General features: G+C 37.1%; 2 protein-coding genes across 3 annotated transcripts in view; both read right to left on the reverse strand.

Moving 5' to 3' along the window:
* Positions 1-14,351: 14,351 nt before the first annotated feature.
* Positions 14,352-18,670, reverse strand: LOC107726426 (allantoicase-like). Its single transcript, XM_016535984.1, has 12 exons — positions 18,640-18,670; positions 18,185-18,281; positions 18,017-18,067; positions 17,834-17,921; positions 17,375-17,494; positions 17,212-17,291; positions 16,987-17,119; positions 15,814-15,969; positions 15,429-15,502; positions 15,241-15,349; positions 14,823-14,950; positions 14,352-14,727 (listed from the first exon to the last, which is right to left on the reverse strand). Exons 2-12 carry the CDS (start codon positions 18,272-18,274, stop codon positions 14,557-14,559), a joined length of 1,200 nt encoding a protein of 399 aa, XP_016391470.1. The 5' UTR covers positions 18,275-18,281; positions 18,640-18,670; the 3' UTR covers positions 14,352-14,556.
* A 2,069-nt stretch (positions 18,671-20,739) lies between these two features.
* The window catches only part of LOC107726469 (40S ribosomal protein S7), a 10,801-nt gene continuing 6,907 nt past the window's right edge, over positions 20,740-24,633 (reverse strand). For both annotated transcript variants that reach the window (XM_016536063.1, XM_016536062.1), the window contains exons 5-7: positions 21,995-22,059; positions 21,393-21,543; positions 20,740-20,857 (exon numbers count right to left, since the gene is read on the reverse strand). In XM_016536063.1, the coding sequence (XP_016391549.1) occupies positions 20,780-20,857; positions 21,393-21,543; positions 21,995-22,059 (294 nt within the window). In that variant the 3' untranslated portion in view covers positions 20,740-20,779. The remainder of the gene's footprint in view (positions 20,858-21,392; positions 21,544-21,994; positions 22,060-24,633) is intronic.

Genomic DNA, 24,633 nt, shown 5'->3' on the forward strand with positions numbered 1-24,633 from the left:
TATTTTGTTAATGATTTATTAATGAAAGTTATTATAAAGTGTTACCTAAATATACATTAAAATATAATAATAAAGTACATTAAATATACAGTAAAATAAAAAATGTACAAATATATATGTAAAAAAAAATGCAGCCTTGGTGAGCATGGTAGAGCTCTTTCAAAAACATTTAAAAATGTAATTTATAGTGTATGGTTTGTAATTTATAGTGTATGGTTTGATAGTGAAGTAAGATACAAATAAGCTAAAGGATTGCTTAAACTCACATATGCCATATACTTGTACCTACACAATTTATCAGGCAAAAACAAGATTTTAGTAATGTTTATCATTTCTAACGGTTGTCTTGTTTTCCCCATTTAGATCCACCCCCAGCCTAGAGCTAAAAACATTAGCCACCTTCATTTTCTGCTTCATTAGGCCTCAGCGAGTTTAATATCGATAGAAGTGTACACACTGTAATTCTTAACAGAAGAAGAGTTAACTATCATTATGTTATTAGTTGATTCAGCTCACTTTTAATCAGCGAAGTGATTTATTCTCCATTAGAACCCTGGACCTGCTCCATCTGCAAATTTGCTGAGCTAGTCATGCCATTAACTTTGATATTAGACTTAAAAATCAGTTACGCAAACACACACTGAGACTGTATTTCACCTACACACACACAAACCAATCAACCAACCAAACTTTCACTACAGAAGCAACCTAGAGAAAAACCCCTGTTGTGAAACTAGCCAACTCATGCATCCTAATTAATTAAGCAATCAAAACATTTCCCTGGTTGGAAAACTAAAAAGTGGGAAATTATTCTTAAAATGCAGCTGCTTTTTCACACACACACACACACACACATTTCTTTTATATGAACACCAACTTATGATTTGCTATTTAACATTTTTACTCTGTTGAGACCAATTTTTCTATGTTTGCAGGTCCCCAAGACCCCAATAATGTAAAAAGGGATTTTTAAAAATAAATAAATTCAATACATCAAAATAAACAATGACAGGAATGTATTGCTTCAGTTTGTGAGCCAGTCAGTTAAAAAAAAATAATTGCATTCATTCATGTTTTATCTTATTCACCCAAAAATGAAAATTCTGTCATCATTTACTCACCTTCGTGTTGTTCTATACTTACATACATTTATTTTTTCTGCTGATCTCAAAAGAAGAATTTTGAAGAGCAGTTTTGGTTACCAAGGACAAAAAAAACAATCAGACATCTCTCAGAATATCTTCATGTACAACAAAAGAATGAAAGTCATACAGGTTTGGAACGACATGAGGGTGAGTAAAATATGTGTCACGGGTGCACTGCTGAGCGGACTGAGGAGCAAGGAACGGAGAGAGACGAATGACAGAGTTTTCAGTTTAGGGTGAACTATCCCTTTAACATAAGTAATGTAATACTTTTATGGAGAATGGTTGAAGCATGTTAGCGCATTAAAATTAGTTTAAAGGGGTCCTATTATGCTTTTTCACTTTTTCCATTTTAGTTAGTCTGTAATGTTGCTGTTTGAGCATAACACACATTTTCCGGGATTTGTGATATCACAAATACCGACGAATGGGACGAGACCTGGTTGAGCTGCACTAGAGAAGGCAAACAACCTAGTATGAGAGCCTGTTCTAGTACACCCCCAAAATAAAATCAAGACTTTGTAAAAGAGCATAATAGGACCCCTTTAAGGTTCAAAAGCATCAACCTAATACCATTTTTAAATCTATTAAAACTTGTCTCACAAGAACAAGAACAAGAACAAGAGGGTTAAGCTTTGAATTCCTTTCATCCACAGGGAAAAATATATGGAGGACAAAAACAAAGACAGGATAGAGAGAATAAATGAGTGCATGTGTTATTTATGTGAGCTGCTTGGAAATGCTGCTTATCCGCTTGCGATACTATAAAGGGGAATGTGGGTTCCAGAACACACTGAATAAGATTTGTTGGGGGCAGAAAGCAGGGGAGACACATAGAAGGGTTTTAATGCTAAATTGAGTTAGATAGGCCTGTCGGAGAATGCGCGCAGGATGATGAATTATATATGAAGTTAATCTCAGCATGTCTTGCAACCCTTGATGGCTGCCTGGGGGAAAAATAAGCAAAGTGTGGCGGCAGTGGACAAGCCTGACACATTTTCAGCCTCTCTGCTTCACACTCTGCATCCGCAACACTGGCAGGGCAGGCAACGGCGTCTAATGAACAGGGGCAGGGATGGATGGCCGACCTGCACACACTGTGGGAGACGGCAAGCCTGTGATATGCATCTATGATGAACATGTGGGGTGGGTTTGTGTAAAGGAGAGGAGTTTTGATCATGTGTGGTCTGCATCTGCCTTGACATGCTACACTTTAAAACACAAGCTTCCCACCCACAATGAAGTTCCATTACTTTCACAGTCCACGATTACTGGATAGGGATTTACTATAAAACAATTCACAAAGAGAAATTTATAGCCGATGAAAAAGAGAACATTCAGAATCAGAAGCTGGACATTAACAAAATGTTTATATAATTTATTTATATTTCTTTAAATAAAAATAATGTAAACATTTTTATAATATTCACTATCATTCAAAAGTTTTTACATTTTTTTTTAATGTTTTCGAAAGTCTCTTATGCTTTTATTTGATCAAAAATACATTAAAAACATAATATTGTGAAATATTGCATTGTAAAATAACCATTTTCTTTTTAAAATATATTTTAAAATATATTTGCACGTTTGATCAATCCTTACTGACCCCAAACGTTTGAGCAGTAGCATAATTTTTAAAATATTTTTTTATTTTATATTTTTATTATCTTGTAATTATTATATTTCGCTAAATGTGAAAGCTTCTACTAAGAAAATAATCACAAACACTAAGGTAATTTTCAGTACAATCAATAACTACACTGTAAATAAAACAAAGATTATTGGCGTTTTTACAAGTAAATACTATTTCAGTTTTTATACTTCAAAATTTCACGTTTAATTCAATGTGTTACTTGCCATTTCTTTGTAACTGTTTGTGAACTTAACTAGCAATTTCTGATTGAAAATTGTTTCTACACCAAATCAGGAGCAAGATGGTAAAGTGCAAAACTAGAGGAAATTAAAAAAAAGAAATAAACAAATAAATTCCCTTACATTTGCAGGCTCATATAAGAAAACTGCATTAAAATTAAACTATTAACATCAAAACAATTTATTTCTAACAACTCAGAATCAAAGAAAGAACTAGAAACACAAGCTTTTTGACCCGTGCAAAGTCACTGCACTCTTGACAGTATTTATAATAGGGAGATCTACCACATATTAATGACATCTAACTCTTTAATCAACAGCAGATATACACACACATGCATACAGACCTCTGATTTACAGCGGTGAAACCTCAGTGAGAGTGAAGGGCATCATCATGTGCACTCTGTGATATACATCTACCAGTGCACGTGAAGCAGTTTAACCGTGACACATGGAGCCACGACAACACCATCCAAGTGTGTGCGTGTGAATTTATGACATTCCGTGATGACTGAATGCACCTTCTTCCCTTGTCGTCAATCAGCGAGTTTTATGAGTGATATCAGCAGACTGGCAGTGTCACAGTAAATTGGCGGGTCAGCGCTCACAGAGTTGATGGCTGCTGAAGGGGAAACAGCGCACCAAGAGCCGAGTATCCCATGCTCTCGGGCCACAACAAAGAGAATCTCATAAAAGTGTAGGAGGCGTGTGGTGTTGTTCAGGTGGAAAGTAGTAACTCAGCATGGGCTGTCACTGTTAACCCAGAAGTAGTAGGGCAGCCATAAATTCACTTTGTTGTAAACGAATAAATAATGTGAAGAAGATGTGACATTTTCATTGGGGGAGGTTTCATTGGAGTGGACTGCGGTTATGTCTCTTTTACAGGGCAGAAGATTCTGGACCACATGTGAAATATAGGGAGTTAAGAGATTTGGCTTTTTACAGAGACACTTTAGGAAAACAGTGTACGACGATAATGTACTTGTAAAATTTAGAACATTGGTCTTCAACAGGGAGTCAAGTTACAATATAAGTTAAATAAAATACAGTCAAAGCTAAAGGTAAAAATATAAATGTGTCATTGTATGTCCCACATTAAATGTAAGAAGTAATTTAAAGAACTATATGACTCTGTATATCAATAATGATTATTTTAACGGCCTTGAAAACTAAACATTAGAAAGTATATAAATACTGGAAAAGGCTGAAGACTCACGATTTAGAACATTAATGAATGACATATTTACACTACTGAAAATAGTTCCTAAAAATGGTTAACTATTACAGCTAAATGAGATGGTAATGTTTTTTAAATAGTTTTATGTATGCTATATTTTTATATACTTATATATATATATATAAATGATAAATAATGCAATTTATAATTCAATCAGGAAAAATCAATAAAAGAAAAATTTGGGTTTTTAAAGGGGTCATATGATGCGATTTAAATTTTTCCTTTCTCTTTGGAGTGTTACAAGCTCTTGGTGCATATTTAAATCTGAATAAGGTTAAAAAAACTACATAGCGCCTCGCACATCCGAGTCAAATTGTTGGATGAAAATGAATATGAAAAAACAATATGAACTGGAAAAATATAAATTCCACACACTACTCAAGTTTGCATCATCAGTGTTGAGGAAGGTCAACTGACCAACATTTTTTTTGTATCTGAATTAGGTTACAACATCAAACTTGAATTGAAAAATTTACGCAAATATATATACTCTACATTATATAACTGATTTGAAGACAGTGCTGAACTAGATATGCTGTATGCTCTTAAAAAATAGCATTTTTATACCAAGAAAACAGTACAATTCAGTACAAAAATGTAAGAAATTGAATTAAACATGAAATTTGGAAGTAGAGGGACTGAAACAGTATTTTTTTTTAAACATAATAATCAAAAATAATTTTTACAGTGTATATGCAATCTCTGTCATAGTCAACATGGTCAACACCAGCAGCTCTTGACACTGTAGAAAACTGTGTGGAGGTAACCCTCATGTCTGCCTCTTACTGTGCACTGCAGGCTGCGTCAATCAGTCATAAAGTTACATAAAGGAACTTCAGTGCTTTTTAATCTTTTACAGACTCTTTTTGTCTGTTTGTGAGTGGCAGCACATGTGAAAGATTCTGCTGCGTAGGACAGGTGAAGTACCATCAAAGTAAAGCTACACAAAAACTCTTAGAGGGCATATGCAAAAGAAGTTCTAGTTCATCTACATGCGAATGCAAGCCTGAAATATTTCATATGTTTATTTCAAGTGACATTAAGGCACTGGGGTATAATCATATATTCTATATGTGATGCCATGGACAGTATACTGATACAAAACACAAAGCACAAACCCTTTTTATCACAGCTGACATTCAATGAAACACAGTTAAAGGAATATTCTGGGTTTAGTTAAGCTCAGTTGACAGTATTTGTGGAATAAAATTTACTATACCACAAAAATTCATTTCCAATTTTCCTTCCTTTTCTTAAAGAAAGGCAAAAATCTGGGTTACAATGAGACACTTACATTAGAAGTGCATGGAGTCAATCCATAAACATTAAAATATGTTTCAACAGTATAGCCACCAGATATGAACATATTGCGTGTTAAGATGGCTTTTGTGTGGGGGGAAAATATTTTTGAACCTTTTAATTGATTTAAAGAACTTTACAACTCAAATAATTCACAAGTTTTAACAAGAATTAATGTAAATGTTTTCATAAAATGATAAGCTTCACATTTCTGCTTTTAACTCCTACTTACTTTCATTGTACAGTAAGCGTTCATGGTATCCTCAATTTTTTATTTTAAGGAAAACAAAGACATTATAAATTAATTTGTGTGTGCGTGTGTGTGTGTGTGTGTGTGTGTGTGTGTGTGCGCTTAAACTGTTCCAAACCCAGAATATTTCTTTTAAACACCCAAGAACACATGATGTTCTACTACAAATAGCCTCCACACATTCAAACATCAATGCTTCATCAGAATAATCCAATAATAAACTATCTGCACTTTAAAACCACACCTCCAAGAGTCAGTTTTTATGATATGGCTCTATTTGTGAATAATGTGGGGTCTTAACAAGCACCTTGCATAATGCAAAAAGTCAGAGATTAACCAGCGCTGTCAACATCAACATCGTGTTCTAAACAAACGACAACAGTGTCGCTCATGAGACATGAGTACACGTTCCCTTTCGTGGAACTTCGAACTGCGTCCTCTAGGGGTCGCTATGGGGGGGAACGCCTCGTCGTGACCCGTGTCTGAACCTGTGGTACACGGGAGCCCAACAGTGTATCGAAGCGCATTCGCCTGGCTGCTATAAGTCCTTTGTATCCCAGGCTCTTAATGAGTCCAGTAGGAGTGCGGTGAGTAATGAGCAACTGGGTGTTTGATGAACAGCAGGGTAATTCTGTAAGCCGCCGCGTCGAGGCCCAGAGGAATTGAGAGTGGGGCGCAGCTGAGACTGTCGGCAGCCGCTGACAGGCCCTAAGGTTGATTAAAGTTGACCTTGATCGTGAAGTGAGGAAGAGGGAGAGAGAAAGAAAGGGAAAGAAGCACCGTGTGTGGCTGTAACCCCAGCTGGCTGTCCGGCAATCACCAGAAAACAGCGGCTGTTGCGAGAGGAGTAATTGCAGTGGAACAGACTAAAGGAAATCAATGAAGACCAATCGATAGCAATTTGATTTTTTTTATTGCTAATTTCTTTTGACGAAGGAGGGGGTGCGAGATTGATCAAGTGCATCCGTACTGTATCGGCATACTTTGTTATTCATTGAGGAGAAATGCCCAGCTGACTGACTGATGAATCGGCTGAGATCATTAAGTGTGAATAAATGCCTGTGATGAACACAAAATGAGCTTGACGGTTAACCTTGATGTAGATTTCTCATATGTAAATATACAAAGTTGGTGGAAAAAAGCACTATAACATCCTGTGAGGAGAAATAATGTATACTTTTGAAGGCCAAGACGTAAATATGAGCCTTTAATTCCCATTGCATATGCTACACTATCATTCTAAAGTTTGGGAGCTGTAAAATTTTTCAATGTTTTTGAAAGTATCTTATGCTCACCATGGCTGCCTTTATTCATCAAAAATACAGTAAAAACACAATATTGTGAAACATAATAACAATTCAAAATAACTGTTCTCTATTTTACTATGTTTTAAAATGTAATTTATTCCAAAACTGAATTTTCAGCAGCCATTACTCCAGTCTTCAGTGTCACATGATCCTTCAGAAATCATTCTAATATGCTGATTTAGCCGTTAAGAAATATTTCTTATTATTATCAATGTTGAAAACAGTCATGCTGCTTAATATTTTTGTGGCAAAAGAGATACATTTTTCAGGATTCTTTCATGAATAGAAAGTTCAAAGAAACATCATTTATTTTCAATTGAAATCTGTAGTAACATACATTTCAGAAGTGTCACATTTGGTCAGTACAGTGCCCTTGCTGAATAAAAGTCATTTCTTTAAAAAACAAATAAATAAACAAATAACCTAACTGACCCTAAACTTAGTGTAAAGTAGTGTGGTTCTTAATTTGACTTTTTTTTTTTTTACCTGCCTAACTTGGCTAACTTCTGCAAAGTGACAGATGAATTTTTGTAAGAATACTGTAGAGTCTGATTGTCGAGTACCACTGGTCATGCCACCGCTCTGAGGTTGTTATAAGGGAAAAGAGTCCCTCTCATTTTCTGTCGTGGCATTTTCTGTCACACTGCTCCTATCTGTACTTCAGACTCTGCCTGACTAAAAGATAAAATCATCTGCAGCCCTTAATAACCAGAAGCAAACAATCAGAACCTGGAAAGCATCTTTATCTCTGTGCTTTCTAATGATATCAGTTAGATACGGTGTTATTTTCTTTGCACTGAACAGTTCGGAGGGACACTTAATCGGCAAGCAGATATACCTCAAGTGGTCCTCTTCGGCTGCCTCTGCAGTCTTATCCGGCGATCTCTGGCGGTGGACACGCTGCCCTCTGAGGAAAGGCCATTAATCAGTGTTACTTCGGCCCGCTGACACTCTCTCACTCACTCATTCAGTCTCGTATAGCCCGCTTCGTACCCTCTTCTGCCTTTCTTCAACAATGAACGGACTCAATGAGCCTGTCAATCACCGTGAAAGCCCAGCCCCCCCCATGAGTGTCACCTGGAAAGGTTTCCACAATCACCGAATTGACTTCTTTAAACCTTTCAGCTCAAAAACGGCTTTCTAAATCTAAATTGTACTTGAGGATAAACTTTGAAAAAGGGGCCTAATTTCCTCAACAGCGGGTGTTTGAAATGCGATTTGGCCCAAGCAGGAGGGAAAGATGTTTGACCTCTGCTGCCACGCTGACTCTGGCTGCAGTCCCAGTAAAGTGGCACTGACACTGATGCTGACGGGTGGCTGAATATGTGAGTGAGTTTAATAGGAATCTCAAGACCAGCAACACGCCGTGTCAATCACAAGCTGGTATGAGGTGCATTTGGAGCTCTGACACAGGATGACATGTGTAAGGGAGTCAAATCCACTTCCCCAATGTTACATTAAGAGCATTCATCACCAACGATCATTGTTTAATACATTTGCTGAGGTCCAGACAGCCACAATATGCACAACTATGACTTTATAGCGTCCCTCAATGGATCCATCTTTCCAGTATACCAAAAAATGTAAATGTCCAAACATCCATCAGAAAAAGCACTGATTTGCATTGCCTTTGGAAATAGAAGTGCAGTCTAAGCAGAGTGGGTTTTTTTTTTTAATTCACTGTATGACCCAAACAATCATCTGTCTGATCTGGTTATGATGACATGAATGATTTATGGTGATCTCCACACCCCACAGAAAATAAAAGAGTGCGAGAAATACTAAAAGCGAGACCGAGAAAGACTCTGGCAAGGTTGAGAGGACTCCCTGTAAGCGCTGAATTAATTTATGACTCTATCTGAGCTTGAGCAGAGCTAAAATATTCGCTTCACAGCACTGATTTTCTTGCCTACTGTCTGAGGCGGCATCTAGGAGCCTGTGAATTAGCATCGGTGCTTAAAGGTGTTCACACACACATATACTCGGCCTGTTAGCAGGTATCGACGAGTGGAGACAGGGAGTTTTGGAGACTTGTTTCTGCTGCTTGGCGGCTTTCATCTCAGGCTTGGCAATGAACTTGGAGTCTGTGGAGTCTAGTTGGAAATGATCGCAAAATGAATCCCTGAAAGGAGTTTATTTTGTGTTAGTAACCAGTTAAATGTAAATTATCCCTTAAATTATACAGCTACTTCCCACATAAATGTAAAAACAAATCACACAAAATATTGATTTGACTTCAAAATATGTTATCGTAAGCTACCACTAAGACAAACAGTCCCTGACATAACACATAGAAAACAAGCAACAACAAAACACTGCAACAATATTAATTTAGATATTATTAATCTGCAATCCAACAAAGCATATTAAGCTTTACAGTTCTCTTACCAGCTTTTTGTTCTTCCAAGAGAACGTTTTAATTGCTTTATTTGGGGACTCCTGAATTTTCGTTCATTTTCAGTCATGTTTTATGCCCATTAATTGTATTATAATTAATATTTTTTAGTCCTCGGTTGCTAATTACAGTTGATAGTTGTAATAACCACTTTGAGTTGCAAGATGGCGCTAATGAGCTATTCGTACTTGTGTTTACATGAGTTTGTGGAATGATACAAGAGTCATGAATGTATATAGTACTGTATTTTGCCATGACCAATGGTGAAATATACAATTTAGCATCATTATATGCTCAATGCTTCAAATGACTAATCAGAATGAAGTGTTCCAGAGAGATGTGTATATACCATTCAAAAGTTTAGGGTCAGAAAGACATTCTGTCCTTCACATTCTGAATTTTCTATTTGTACAATAATTATGAAAAAATATATATACATCACAGATTTCACACAAAAAAAAGCAGCACAACTGTTTTCAACACTGATTAATTTTCTTTAGGCAAATTTGGTATTTCATAATGATTTCTGAAGGATCGTGTGACACTGAAGACTGGAGTAATGGCTGCTTAAAATTCAGCTTTGCCATCACAGGAATAAATTACATTTTAAAATATATGAATATATAAAACAGTTATTTTAAATTGCAATAATATTTGACTGTTTTTACTGTATTTTTGATCACAGCCTTGGCATAAGAGATTTCTGAGGGCTGGAAAAACAATATGTATATCACAATAATGTAGCATAATACAGTCATTAATAAACCTTGACACTGATCAGGTGTACTGCTTTAAAATGGCATTTTCCAAGATGCATTTATGCATTCTGTATTTCAGATCTTTCAGATCTGAGTAAATAAGTGCAATTAACTACAAGCAGTCTTAAATTCCTAGCTCTCTCTCTCTCTCTACGTCTTCTTTTTTCTACCTTTCTTAACAAACACCACTTTAAGTTGTTCAGGCACTGATAAGCTAAGCCGTTCCCCAGGGACTCGCCGTGGCATTGAATAAGTCTGGTTCCAATACATCCCCTGCCCAGCCAATCAATCACTTCTCTCTCTACGTCTTCTTTTTTCTACCTTTCTTAACAAACACCACTTTAAGTTGTTCAGGCACTGATAAGCTAAGCCGTTCCTCAGGGACTCGCCGTGGCATTGAATAAGTCTGGTTCCAATACATCCCCTGCCCAGCCAATCAATCACTGGCAAGCACTGCAAACTAATCATTTATTGATGGCACGGCACAGCCATGAATTTCTAATAGCATTCGTCTTATTTAACAGTCCAGATCAAACAGAGAAAATCCAAACATGCTGGAAGGGAAGGTTTAGAAAAAAAATAGTTAATTCCTGAGCATATCCTTCTTTTTGGCAGCCAACCGACAGATATTGATGGAGAGGGCTGCCGAATAAGAGAGGAGGGCAAGGTGGAGGCAGAAAGGGAGTTTGTGTGTGTGTGTGTGTGTGTGTCTGTGTGTGTGTATTAGGGAGCCAGTGCGCACATTACAAATCTGAATTTCATGGAGCGTTTCATATCAGATCAGGGCATCTAGGTGAAATGTTTCTCTCCCTTGGGGTGATGAGAAGTAGATTTATAGATTTACTTTTTTTCCCACTTCATCAATGTGCACTGATTATGTGCACTAACAGAGCTTCAGGGTTTGGGGCAAAACAATCCCATCATTGCAAGAGAGCAAACAGCACTGAACACATTGATGTTTGTTAAAGAAACAAACCCGCTGACACTCAAAATAAAAATTGTCATTATTTACACACCTTAATGTCGTACCAGATCCATATGTTTTGTCCTGTTGAAGACAATAGAATTTTTAATGCAGTTCTGGTCCATACAATGACAGTTCATAGTTCACCTCACCATAAGTGTGATTGATAGACTGCTTGATTCAGAATGTCCTACATTTACAGCCTGTTGCGGCCACTGGAGTACACACCGTGCCACAGAGAGACACAAACAGTGACAGATAGAAGAGAGGGCATGCTAAGACAGCAGATATACTCAAGTATGGCATTACCTGTGGGGTCAGAAATGGTTTGTTGGGCCTCTGTCGCCTCCTGCTGGTGAGCACTGGATAAACGGATCATCTGAGGACAGTATGTGGTGACAGTGGAGTCCAGCAGTTCTGCTGAGTTATAAAGAGTGACCTAATAATATTATGTGCAGCACACCATGTGGTTTATTTAGGCTTAAAATTCATTCCCAACTTACATGTAAGCCATATAACAGGCCTTTTGAACATAAACATATCCAAAATTCAAAATATATATTCAGACACACTTTACTTTTTGGACATTTTAAATTTTTTCTCTGAATGATTCCAACCAATATTAAAAATCACAAATTATATGTCTTTAATATCTGAACTCTTTCCCACAAACAGCAATAAGATTAAAAAGCAAATGGAGACTTTTGTCTTTATCTTCTTAAATTGAGGAACAAAAACACAAAAATAATTTCATATTCATGTTTCAGACAGGATCTCAACAATGTCTGATAATGTGCTCCGATTTGACAAGATACAAAAGTGTTATTTTATAGTATCGAGATACTGTTTGTATAGTTGTTCATATTAATATTTTAATTCGTTTTAATTTTAATTTTAGTTTTAGTCACTATGTTGTTTTCATCATTTTTAGTTGTTTTTATATGTTTATATAGTATAGCCATATATGTATATTTATATTTTTTTCAGTTTATGCACCAAGAGCTTGTAACACTCCAAAGAGAAAGGAAAAGTTTAAATCGCATCATATGACCCCTTTAAATAATTCAACTTATACTAAATAAAAGAAATCTTTCAGTTCAACATATTTCTTATTCAGTTCTTCCAACACTAAATCCATATTAGCCCTGTACTACAACAAGTGCCTCATTTGAGTCTCATTTTAGAGAAAACATCTGAGACAAAAGTTGTTACTTAAATTAAACATTTATTATGAAATCTGTTTTAAATGAATTGATAAAAAATGATAAACTCATCTGGATGGCAACATATGAGCACAAACAAACCTTTTTCCAACAAAAGAGTTGGCGTGGAAAACCAAGCTGTAATAATTCATGATAATAAAGACACGTAAGATATTTCACATTGACCTTTTCTCAAAGCAAAGTGCTGAGTGTGCAGTTCAACCCCCTCTGTCATTTAAGCTCAGTCCAACAAACACTTATCTTCCTCCACAGCAAAGAGCTCTGAGTGTGTGTGTGTGTGTGTGTGTGTGTGTGTGAGTAGAAAAACCATTAGGCCTATGGGATGTCCCCACTTTTCACAAAAACAAACCTGTGTGTGTGTGTGTGTGTGAGAGAGTGAGTGAGTGAGTGTTCATATGTCTGCATGAGTGAGCATAATATACTGTAATTAATCACAATGCAGCCTGTTTGACTCCAGAGAAATGAGAGATGTCTGGTGCTGTCTTGCGTCTCCACATGTCAGGCTGTTCAAGGACATCTAGAAATTTGTGCACAATATGCATATTCATTTTTGCAGTTTTAAATTCTGCTTATTTTGTTTTGGTTATGTCATTTGATGCTGAAATCTTAGTCATGTGGTTTGATTTTATTGTTTGTAAAAATAGTGACAACTCTTTTCACTCAGATTCAGTTAGAATAAGTGCCTCATTCATGAAACACAAACAGAACATGAACAGTTCATAAACCCATTCTTAAGGTAGTTTAATGCAACCGTTTGCAATGGAATGGTTTCATGAACAACTTACATTGAGATTTCTTCACCATGAATGAGGTCTATTGACTGTATTTTATATGGCTGGGGTATTATAACTGCACAGAAGGCCTGTCCTGATAGCACATGACTCCTGCAGAATCTTTCTCCACCATGTCGACACAATTTGTCCTGCTATGGACCGCTGCTTTAATCTGTGGAGAAACATGACAAAATGATAGGGGGGGAAAACAGCTCACTGGAAAATCTCTGCATCTGCAGAAGCTATCTGTGCAATTGCACATAGTAAATTTAGTTCGAAACATGTCATTGAATGTCAAAATCCCACCTTCTTTTTTTTAACCAACTGTTCCGAGGGATAAGCACGTAGTGACAGAAAGGTCAAAAGAATATATCAACAGCAACTTTTCATGTAAATAGAGATAAGTTCCAATTCGTTTCTTGAGACTCAGACATATTTTTTTTTAAATCAAAGACCTGTTGATGCATGTTCTTTTATCAGAAAAATGTCAGCAAAATATTTTAGAAAATACTGCCCATCAAAGAGGGACACATGCAGCAGGCAGTTGTTGTTTTTTCCAACACTGTTGTTCCTTTTATAATATAGCACTGTTGAAAAGCAACAAAAAAGTTTAAAGCAACAAATATATCAATAAAAAATAATTATAAAAAATACTAATATAATAATTATTACCATCATTTAGTATTTTTGTAATTATTTTACGTGTAATATTAATAACAACAAGTCATTTTTATTATTACTATTATTATTTTTATCTTTCAGAGCGGTTTCTATGATGCACATAAGCAAAACTTTCAAATATGTATGAAAAATGTTAGTTGTTAAAATATTATCTTGTCGATTACATCATATTGACATCATATTGTTATTTACAATGCAACTGTACAGTCCGTGGATGATGTCCATACAAAACACATGGGTTAAGTTGAGACTGTCTTACTGTCTGCATCTCCTCACATTACTGTTTTAAAATTAAAATTGATCTGGGCAAACAAGTGACAAAGTGATACAATGTATTATATGTATTTTACTATTAACTATTTTTATATCTAAAGTATCAGATTCTGCAATATACAAGACACACAAAATGAGTAAAGGCTCATCTTCTTAGTTATTATGAGAGTATTTTATTGGTGTTTTGTGAAACATTAGCCTTGACAATAATTCCATTGTATACTGTACCATAGCAAAGGCTATTTGGTGAATGTATAGTATTGTATATATGATGTTCTCAGTCCTCAGTGTTGTTATTAACGTTATGGTGTTAATATTTGACATCACAACGGACGACCTTCATTCTTCTGTAATTGTGCAATGAAAATACATGATGGCATTACAGTTTGGAGATTTGCTGAGGATGAGTCAAGTTGTCTGACACCGGTCGACCCCCGAGTCTAAGTCTGCTGACCCCTCCGTCGGGAGCTATGACCAGACGCACATGAGTCACAGGCCCACACTGCACCACAGACTCTCCAGAAAACAAATGCCTGTGATGTGCCTTCAGCTAGATGAGGAAGATTGTGATCACATTTACACAGAACAAAAAGGAATAAAGTTGAAGATGAAGTCAAAATAAATTATTGGCTGGGCAAGTCATACTTTTTGAGGAGAAAGGAGAATTCTCCACTTGGGGGTTTTGTCAGAGCGCCACTGGTTACGAATTAAGTTGTTCTCCTCATCTGGGGTCAAACTGCAGGCCTCAATCTTGCAGGAGTCTGGGAAATTTCCTAAGGACAATGTTTTTTGTTTTTTTTAAGTGTCTTATGCTCACCAAAACAGAAATATATTTCAAAATGTGATGGCAAAGCTGAAATTTCAGCAGCCATTTATTTTGTATTTGATAGTTTCTCGTAATTATGACTTTATTTCTTATTTTAAACTTTTTATCTGACGATTTTTAAACTTTTTTATGCTGAGGCGGAACCAGGCTTCCATACAGATACTGTTGATTCAGATGGAAAACATTTAGACAAAAAAATGCTACAAAATGTAAATAAATATTCAATGCTTTAAGTACCTTTAAAATGGTTGGTGTCTACCTCAATTTTGCTTATGATGCCAGGATGTCCTAGTCTGAGAACAGCCCACTCACAGCCTGGCACCTGTAATATGCCTTTCTCATCCACCTGAAAACCAATATATGAGATCAGTGTGGGATCTAACTGATCTCTGTGAAGTTTCCTAAAATGACATGACTGCTTTTACTTTTAAAACTTTGGGCCGATCCAGGCGTCTGGCTGTCTCCCACCCATCACCCATGTTGTCAGCCCTACCTAGACCTACAGAGAAGCACACATTCAGACAATCACAAAGTACTGATCTAGATCTCAAAACCTCTCATGTTATTCCATGATCTTCTCCAAACAGTCATTAAATAGACGATGGGTAATGTGTAGTATTCTCTCAGGACGTTATTAAAAATGGGAAACAGTCCAGACAGAGTTTTTTATGATATGCCTGATTGAAAGCAGAGATTGTTGTCTGTAAAAGTGGTCCGCATTTTAGATGCTTCTCTTGGCTCAACTGAACAAAAAGACCATAATGCCTCTTTAAGATGTTTATCTACTTGTCAGTCCAAAGAATCACTCACCAATAATATTGCGTGGGTGACCGAAGTGGGCATTGCTGTAGCCTACACATACACCTCCATTGACAAGGGCAACAAGATCCACTAGGTCTTGACTAGACACAGTGGACCAGTCCTTCTTCCCAATGCCATAAACTTTCAGCCTTGCAATGCCACCATCTGCCAAACATAAAACAATATTTAAAGCTAAGGTGTCATTTTATGTTAAAACACTTATTCCATTGTTTCTAGGGTAAAATACTATTTTAATATGTTGAGACAACTATAAGTAGGTTGATTTTCCAGAAAAAGCAAAAAACAAAAACAAAAAAATACTACAGGGTTGTTAATCAATGCTATATGCTTTCTGAAAATAAATTTCCATTTTATATATGTGACCCTGGACCACAAAACCAGTCTTAAGTCGCTGGGGTATATTTGTAGCAATAGCCAAAAATACATTGTATGGGTCAAAATTATCGATTTTTCTTTTATGCCAAAAATCATTAGGATATTAAGTAAAGATCATGTTCCATGAAGATATTTTGTAAATTTCCTATCGTAAATATATTAAAACTTAATTTTTGATTAGTAATATGCATTGCTAAGAACTTCATTTGGACAACTTTAAAGGCGATTTTCTCAATATAACCACCATCTTTAAATCAATATTTTTGTATTTATCCATTGTTTTAGATTCAGTTACGTGATTAGCAATGTTTCATTAGGTTCTTTCCCTCATTAAAGCTGTAAAGTACACTGTCTTGTACCTTTTTTTAATTTCTGACTGATTTTCAAATACTTTTGCTAGTGGCACGGAAATCATACACTTCAGCTTTAAGTCAAAGCTACAACTGTTTCAACAATTTGCTGAAAGATTCTTGTAAGCACCTTGGGCAAGAAATCATCTGGTGAGAAAAATAAGTAAATAAAACACCACATAAAAAAGTGAAATACATATAGTACCAGTTTTTAGGTGGTATATAAATAAAAACAATTATAAATATATTTTTTTTATCATTTTACAACCCTTCATTTGTATTCATTTTACAAAACAAATGGCTCTCTAAGATGGTGCTCTGCTCCAGCATCTCTCCCTGGGCCATTTTTTTATTATTATGAATGATCACATTCTCTGTTTTGTCTTTTTTTTTTTTTAATTGCACTGAATGATTCATGTGGTGGAAGGTGTATTACCTGGATATATGTTGAGGCGGATATGGGTAACTCTGTGTGGGTATGTGACATTCAGGTAGTTGTGGCATGATTCAGAGTACCCCGGGTTCAGCTTTATCATCGGGACAAGCTCCTCCCAGCTGTCTGTGTTAAGCTGTTCAATATTAATTCAGAATGAGTTCCCTCAGAAACACAGACTGGTGATTATGTGCATGAATATCTATTGCACTGGATGATGGTTTACACCTGTGCCACAGCTTCAAACTGGCTCGGGGAAGCTGCCATGCCTGTACGATCTCCTTCAAGAGTGAATGATGGCATCTGATCTGAATTAAATGTGACATGTATTAGACATAATGAAGGTAACCTTATACTTTGGTTCTTAAAGGCCGCAGCAATAGATACCCACCAAGACACGCAGCTTGAATGGAGGTGAATGGTGCATAGTTCCCCGTGAAGAAGGATGTGTCCACATCTAAGCCATTAATAATTCCTGGAACTCCTAACTGAATGATGCACCAGTCGTGACCTTTAACACAAGATGAGAGACACATGCATCTTTCATGAGATCACCGAAATCTGTTGTAAGTACAGACAGAGCACTCTATGAGATTACAAAACATGCCCTGAAAGCCTGATCAGATGAGGAAGTGTCTCAGTATTGCAGTACATCTTTCTCTCATGCGTTCATTTTACAGATCTTCAGAGACTGGATGGATGAGAGAAGGAAGTAGCCTGCAGCTATTCTGCTCTAATTCATCCAGGCTCAATGGAACTACAGCTCATTAGAGAGAAATGAGGAACACAGAGAGCCCCATTTCACAGTTTTACAGTGAACTCGCTTTGATTTGCGCAAATGGACTAATACCTGGAATTCTTTTCCTCCTGGTTTCCCAGCCATCCATCCATTTCCCATAATCGGTAAATGCTGAGGCTATGAATTCTGGAGGGTCTCTCTTCAAATAATTTCAGATCATTATAATTAATACCAAATAATACTAGAAAATGCCGAACACATGAATATTACCAGAGGAGATGCAAATGACTTCACCTTTAAAAGATTTCGAGCAGGGGCAAACCACTCATCTGTAGCAAAAATCACCTTTAATGACAACGTTAGTAGTTTGTTCATCAATTTCAGTATGCAAACGCAATCTATGAATATCAGAATATATATACAGTAAGACAAGACATATATTTCAAATGCACCGTTTTTCACCTTTCCTCCAGCTGTTTCGCATGCGAGGTTGTTGAACTGTAGGAAGTGTGGTTGGCTGCTGGTCTCCTTTTGCACTGGTCGATTTGCCATGTTTAGCCTATTGTGATTAGATTTTAAATGTTATGCTAATTTTTAATGTAGCTTTCGTTTAATATTACAAGAACCCAAGCAGAAAATTGTAGATAGAATCGCTAACTCTCCGCGTTATAATAGGTTGACTAACTATAATATTTAACTAACGTTACTCTCTCCAAAACAAACTCTTAAAAAGACCGAAGTCCACTATCTTGATCAACAGTCACTTTGCATATTATGAAAGCAATGGAATCTCAGGTGGAATCTCAAAACACAATCGTTGGTCGTTTGTAGTAACATTAACGGAAACGTAGCCTACAGTTTCTATTTTGAATTTCCATAAGAACCTGACTAATACTACATAACATTACTAACGTTACCATGAACTAGAGGTCTGCTACCCGACGGGTCCCGAAATACTTTCGGGTTGGGTTCGGGTTAATGTTTAATGAATAGCTTCGGGTTCGGGTCTGGCTTGGATTTATATGGAATTATTTTTGTCAATAAAAATGAACGCAACTTTATAAAACTGAACGTAACTTTTCCAGAAACTATCAAAAATATGCCATTACAAAAGAAGAAAAACACAATGAAAATGAAAAAATGAACTCAGTCGCACAAATTGAACATGCTCTTCAAATATGCTTCATTCTTTGTTAATGATTTTCAAAGATTCGTTTTCGCAAATCGTGGATTTTGAATGCGTTGCCACAGATTTCGTTTACGCTTCGCAAATTTTCGTTTACTGTTTTGACACAAACCTCTCGTGGGGGCGGGCTTAACAGCGATCTACTCTGATTGGCTAGAGAGCTTTTGATGGACAGCTGCTCTCTGACCTGGAAGTACAGACGTCACTCAGTGGCGCGCATATTCTTTTGTAATGGCATATTTTTGATAGTTTCTGGAAAAGTTATGTTCAGTTTTATAAAGTTACGTTAATTTTTATTGACAAAAATAATTCCATAGGTTTATAGCTAAACTAAAACTATATACGCTGCTTTCATAGACGCAAGCACACACATTATTGCACACAACACGGAAACTTTTATTAGTAAAATAGCTTCGACAGGCTACTGAATACGTTATATTTCTCTGCAATGAGGGGGTAAGTTAAAATCGCTGTTTTTGAACTAGGCCTAACTAGGCTAAGCCTCATTGCTTGTAGTGAGAGACGCGCAGACGCAGGTTCACACACGCAACTTCCAGCCCTCTCTCTCTCGCCAATTCAAATAAATGCGATCTTGCCGCACTGTATCTCTGTGTCTGATTTATAGCAGGCCGAATGCTAACGAGCCTTAACTGACATGTATTTGTTTACTGACCGTTGCATGCAATCGTGAAATCCAGCATTTTTTTTTTTTATTGGCTATTCGTTGTGGGGAAAAAAAAATTTCGGGTTCGGGCTCTGAATTTAACTGTGCCGCTCGGGTCGGGTGAGACGATCTCGGGTATGGGACGGGTTCGGGCTTCAGTTTAAAGCCCGTGCAGACCTCTACCATGAACAATTCTTTTCCCAACCACGTCAGTGAATCTCTGGAATAACAGCGCCCTCTGTGGAACAATTACTGGCCTGGCACAATATTCAACGCCTTATATACACACAATTTTTCATGCTAAAAATGTATCGGTGTTAACATACATTGGGGCGGGGTTATTTCTTTACCATCACACGAAAAACACCTAAAAATTACAGTGCTCAATTATGCAGTATATCGATTTTGTATCGAACGGATTCCGAAACATTTTAAACGGCGCACAATTTGCTAAATCAGGACAAGTAAAACGGGTCATTTATGTACTAACTAGACCAATCCGGCAACATGGTGCTTTAAAATTCACGTTTGAGTTAGGATCGTGTCATGTAATGGTAAACAAATAATTTATTTTATTTACAAAATCTATTGAAGGAAAGCCAAGAAAATGAGCCTTTCAAGTTAGCTTACAAATTGACGTCATGAATCAGTTCTGTAAAATAAGCCCGTTGGTTGACCCGCTGCACTGGTGAGAGAAATTCAATCTCAATTAATTTGCTGGGGGGGAGACCTTTTTTGATTAACCTAAATAACATTTTAATTCTAAAGCTAATACAGGACATTGACCAACATACTATCTGCATATGATTTCTGGCAATTAATATGGTCTTAATATAGTCACAATCTTGGCTGCCAGATGGCCTGGTTTATATCTTGTCTTTAACCATATCTTCTGGGAGTCATGATCAGGACAGAGATTAGTTCGAGCACTATAAAATAGTTCACTTGTCATTGTGGGCTCCATAACGGGGTCAAAACATCCACAATGGATCTTCTCTACCTTGCATTTTGTTTTCATAATCTGCTGCATGATAATGACCTCATACCTTTTCAGAACATGTCTTTTTCTGCTGCAATATATTCATGAACTCGCACCTTTCTCAAATATGACCACATACAAAGTCTGGCTTCACTCAATGACTTAACAAAAGAATGGAACACAGACAATTAACATGACAGTAAACAAATTTATTTTGCCATCCACACTTTACAGTTGGAACTCTGGGAACTCAAATATCACATCCTTGCCTGTGAGCTTCTTGTAGACACCAGAGAAGGTCTCAACCTGAAACAAAACCCAAATTAGCTTGGTTATAAAATATAAATATCCAGTAAAAAAAAAAAAAATTAGGCATTAGGCAATTGTGACTCAAATTGAAACATCTCAAAACAAAGCTACAGCATACTAATTTATAAGTTGTCAAAAGGAAAACATTTCAAGTTGAAGTCACAAAGATTAAAATTGAGAATGTTTAAATTGCACATAGATCAAAATAAGGACTGCCTGATAATTCAGCAAAACCCCCAAAATAGCACCCCACTCTGGCAATTAATAGTGTGCACTGCATGGTTTACCTCCCCAGTAACGGCCCAAAGGGCTCTGGCAAGATGTAGGAATATACAGGACGCTGTCCACACCAGCCAGAGGCCGGGGACCAGCTTGCTATCCAACGTCGTGGAATGGGACTGTACGTCATGGCACCGAAGTGCTGCGCTCCCTTACGCCACACGGACAGAGCCACATGAGAGCCATCTCACAGGATGTCCACGTTGGGTGATTGTTTTTTTTTTGTTTTGTTTAAAGAGATAGTAGTACTCACTTTGTGTTCAACATTGTTTTGCTGTGCCTTGTCGAGGTGGACCTTGATGAGCCTGCTGCTGTCCAGTTTCACGCGAATCCTTTTGCCAACAATCTCACTGGGGAAGACCAGATCCTCAAGGATAGCATCATGCACGTTAGTCAGAGTTCGGCTGAAAGGGAAAACACAGTTTAAATGGATGAACCCTAAACTTTTCCACTAAACAACAGAAGTTCATGTGACACAAAAATTAAGCATCTTAAAACCATTTTGGTTGTGCACTGCATGGTTTACCTCCCCAGTAACGGCCCAAAGGGCTCTGGGAAGATGTAGGAATATACAGGACGCTGTCCACACCAGCCAGAGGCCGGGGACCAGCTTGCTATCCAACGTCATGGAATGGGACTGTACGTCATGGCACCGAAGTGCTGCGCTCCCTTACGCCACACGGACAGAGCCACATGAGAGCCATCTCACAGGATGTCCACGTTGGTTTGCTATACACTAACAGGCTAATCAGCACAACACTGCTACAGTAGGCAAATTCACAGCACTATTCATTCAGTACTACTAACCCTGACTCCGCAAACACAGCTTCCAAAATGCAACAAGACGACATTTACCTCCTGGGGCGCTTCTGCTTGTTTTTTGTACGGCTTTTCCTTGTGGGTTTAGGCAGGATTCTTCTCTAGAAGACAAGATCAAATCAAGGTTAAAATAGTTATTTCGGTGGTCAACATGCCAATACTGCAGCAAAAATATCACATTGTTGATCTAAACAGTATGTGCACTGCATGGTTTACCTCCCCAGTAACGGCCCAAAGGGCTCTGGGAAGATGTAGGAATATACAGGACGCTGTCCACACCAGCCAGAGGCCGGGGACCAGCTTGCTATCCAACGTCGTGGAATGGGACTGTACGTCATGGCACCGAAGTGCTGCGCTCCCTTACGCCACACGGACAGAGCCACATGAGAGCCATCTCACAGGATGTCCACATTGGTTGTCAACAATCAGTTCAAACAGCTGCTTATTTTGAAGCAGCTTCTGAAGCAGTTGAATTACTGATTTGATGACAATCATTCAAAATGAATGAACCAGCAGGGCTTTTACCTTAGCAGCAGTGATGTGAAGCTCCCTCAGCTGAGCCTTCAAATCAGAGTTCATCTCTAGCTCAAGAAGAGCCTGCATCAGACAGACAACAGCTTATCATTAGGGGCTACAGATACACGATTACATTTCAAAAAGATATGATCATATACTATACCTGGGAAATGCCAGACTCAAACTCGTCTGGCTTTTCGCCATTTGGCTTCACTGGGAAAAATCAAATCACACCAAGACTAAAACTTGTGCTAAAATCAAAGTTTAATGACCTCATGAAATCACTTGTGTTTTTCATCCCAGTGCAAACTAGGAGTGGGCGGTATGACCAAAATTTTGTTTCACGGTATGACTAATTTTATTTCACAGTAACGATATTTCATGATAATAGTTATACACGTAGTTATCCTGAAAATCGACAAAAAGGTCTTCATATAATAAATAAACTCAAATACTTTAGAAATGAAAAGTACTACACCTTGTTTGATTTAATTTAGCAAATTATTTAGTAAAAACACAACTTTTAGATTAACTGCCCCAACTGAATGATATTAAATGCAACTTGTAGGTGCAATTAAATTTTAAATAAGGTGTTTCTGAATTATTTTTAAACCTCATGTTATTGTTTTACTTCAATCAGCTTATAACATCTAGGCCTAAATATTTTATATTGAAATATTATATTCATAATCAATTCCATTTAATTTTGTAGGATACTACTAATACTAGTTATATTGTTTAATTTGTTCCCTGGTATCTGCTTATTATACTGCGTTTTTAAGGAGCTTGTTTTGCTCTTTTTGTGATAACTGGCAACCCTTCACCTAGAGCTTTAATCAAGAGAGGGAAGAGTTCAATAGTGACTAGAAGGAGAGCAGCAGTATGCAAACTGAACATCAGCTAGACAGCTACTGTTAGTGCCGAGTATGACCAAGTAGTTTAAATTACACACACCTTGTAACCGCGTCATTATTTCACTCCAGCCCAGTGAAGACTGATACGCCGCTCAGCCTTTCATATTCACCTCAATGTGTGCGCGGCTTCTGCATTAAAATGTGATCGGTTAATTTGAACGTCAAGTTGAGATGTATCGAATCACAGGAGATTATCAACTGGTTTCGATCAGTGTCCGATCGTTTGGAGTTAAAAAAATATATATAATACATGCTGTTGCCTTCTCAATGTTTAGTTATTTTGCCTCAGATACAGGATTATGTTCATTCGCTTTAACAAGCAGGTTGTTCATTACCATGGCCATTCATAATGCTTCCTCTGTTGTGAGCCTGTGCACGCCTCTAAACTGTACGGGGGCTGCAATGTTCTACCAGTTAACCGTTGCACCTTTGTTCTGACAAGATCACGTTATTAACAACCCTTTAGAAAATTGAATCCTTTGAGGATCCTCCTGATCTGTTCATTCATTTTCCCCCTTGTTTCTTTGACAAATGGCAGCGTCAGTCTCATGCGCTGCACCCAAGTTAACCATGCCCACTTATTTACATGTCACGGTATACATGGAATGAAAAAAAATCTGTTACGTTTAACATTTTATACCGTGGTAAGTATATATACCGTCATACCACCCAACCCTAGTGCAAACATGATCCTAAACAGGATGTTCAGCTGGACAAAAAAAAAGTCCAATAGGTAGTAAATGCTAGTTAAATTGCAGATAGAGTGGGACATTTTAAAATCTAAAAAAGCATTTTATTGGACAGATTCAATTTTAATTGTGCATTTCTGCAAAATGTGATTGTACCATTTGAATTTTCAAATAGTTAAGTCAAATTTTGGAGGTGCGCACAATTCAGAAACTTAAATACCCTATTCAGTGCTATCTAAATATCTCAGGTATACACAGTTCAAAAATTTAAGTTGTCCAATCCAAAGGTCTCTGGATTAAAAAAAAAAGTGCATACCAGTGAAATATGATTAGTAGGGATGCACCGATACCACTTTTTCCAGTACTCGCCCGATACCGATACTTTTATTTTTGGTACTTGCCGATACGGAGTACTGATACCAATATTTTTATTGCATTTGTAAATTTTTTAAATATTGGGTACAGAAACCAAAAGAGTATGTATAATGTTAGTTGGTTAACTTCATTTATCAAATAGATACAGTCAAACCAAAATATATTCAGACACCTTCAACAT

This window comes from Sinocyclocheilus rhinocerous, unplaced genomic scaffold, assembly GCF_001515625.1.
Source record: "Sinocyclocheilus rhinocerous isolate Xijiao unplaced genomic scaffold, SAMN03320098_v1.1 scaffold605, whole genome shotgun sequence".
In the NCBI taxonomy this organism is placed as follows: Eukaryota; Metazoa; Chordata; class Actinopteri; order Cypriniformes; family Cyprinidae; genus Sinocyclocheilus; species Sinocyclocheilus rhinocerous.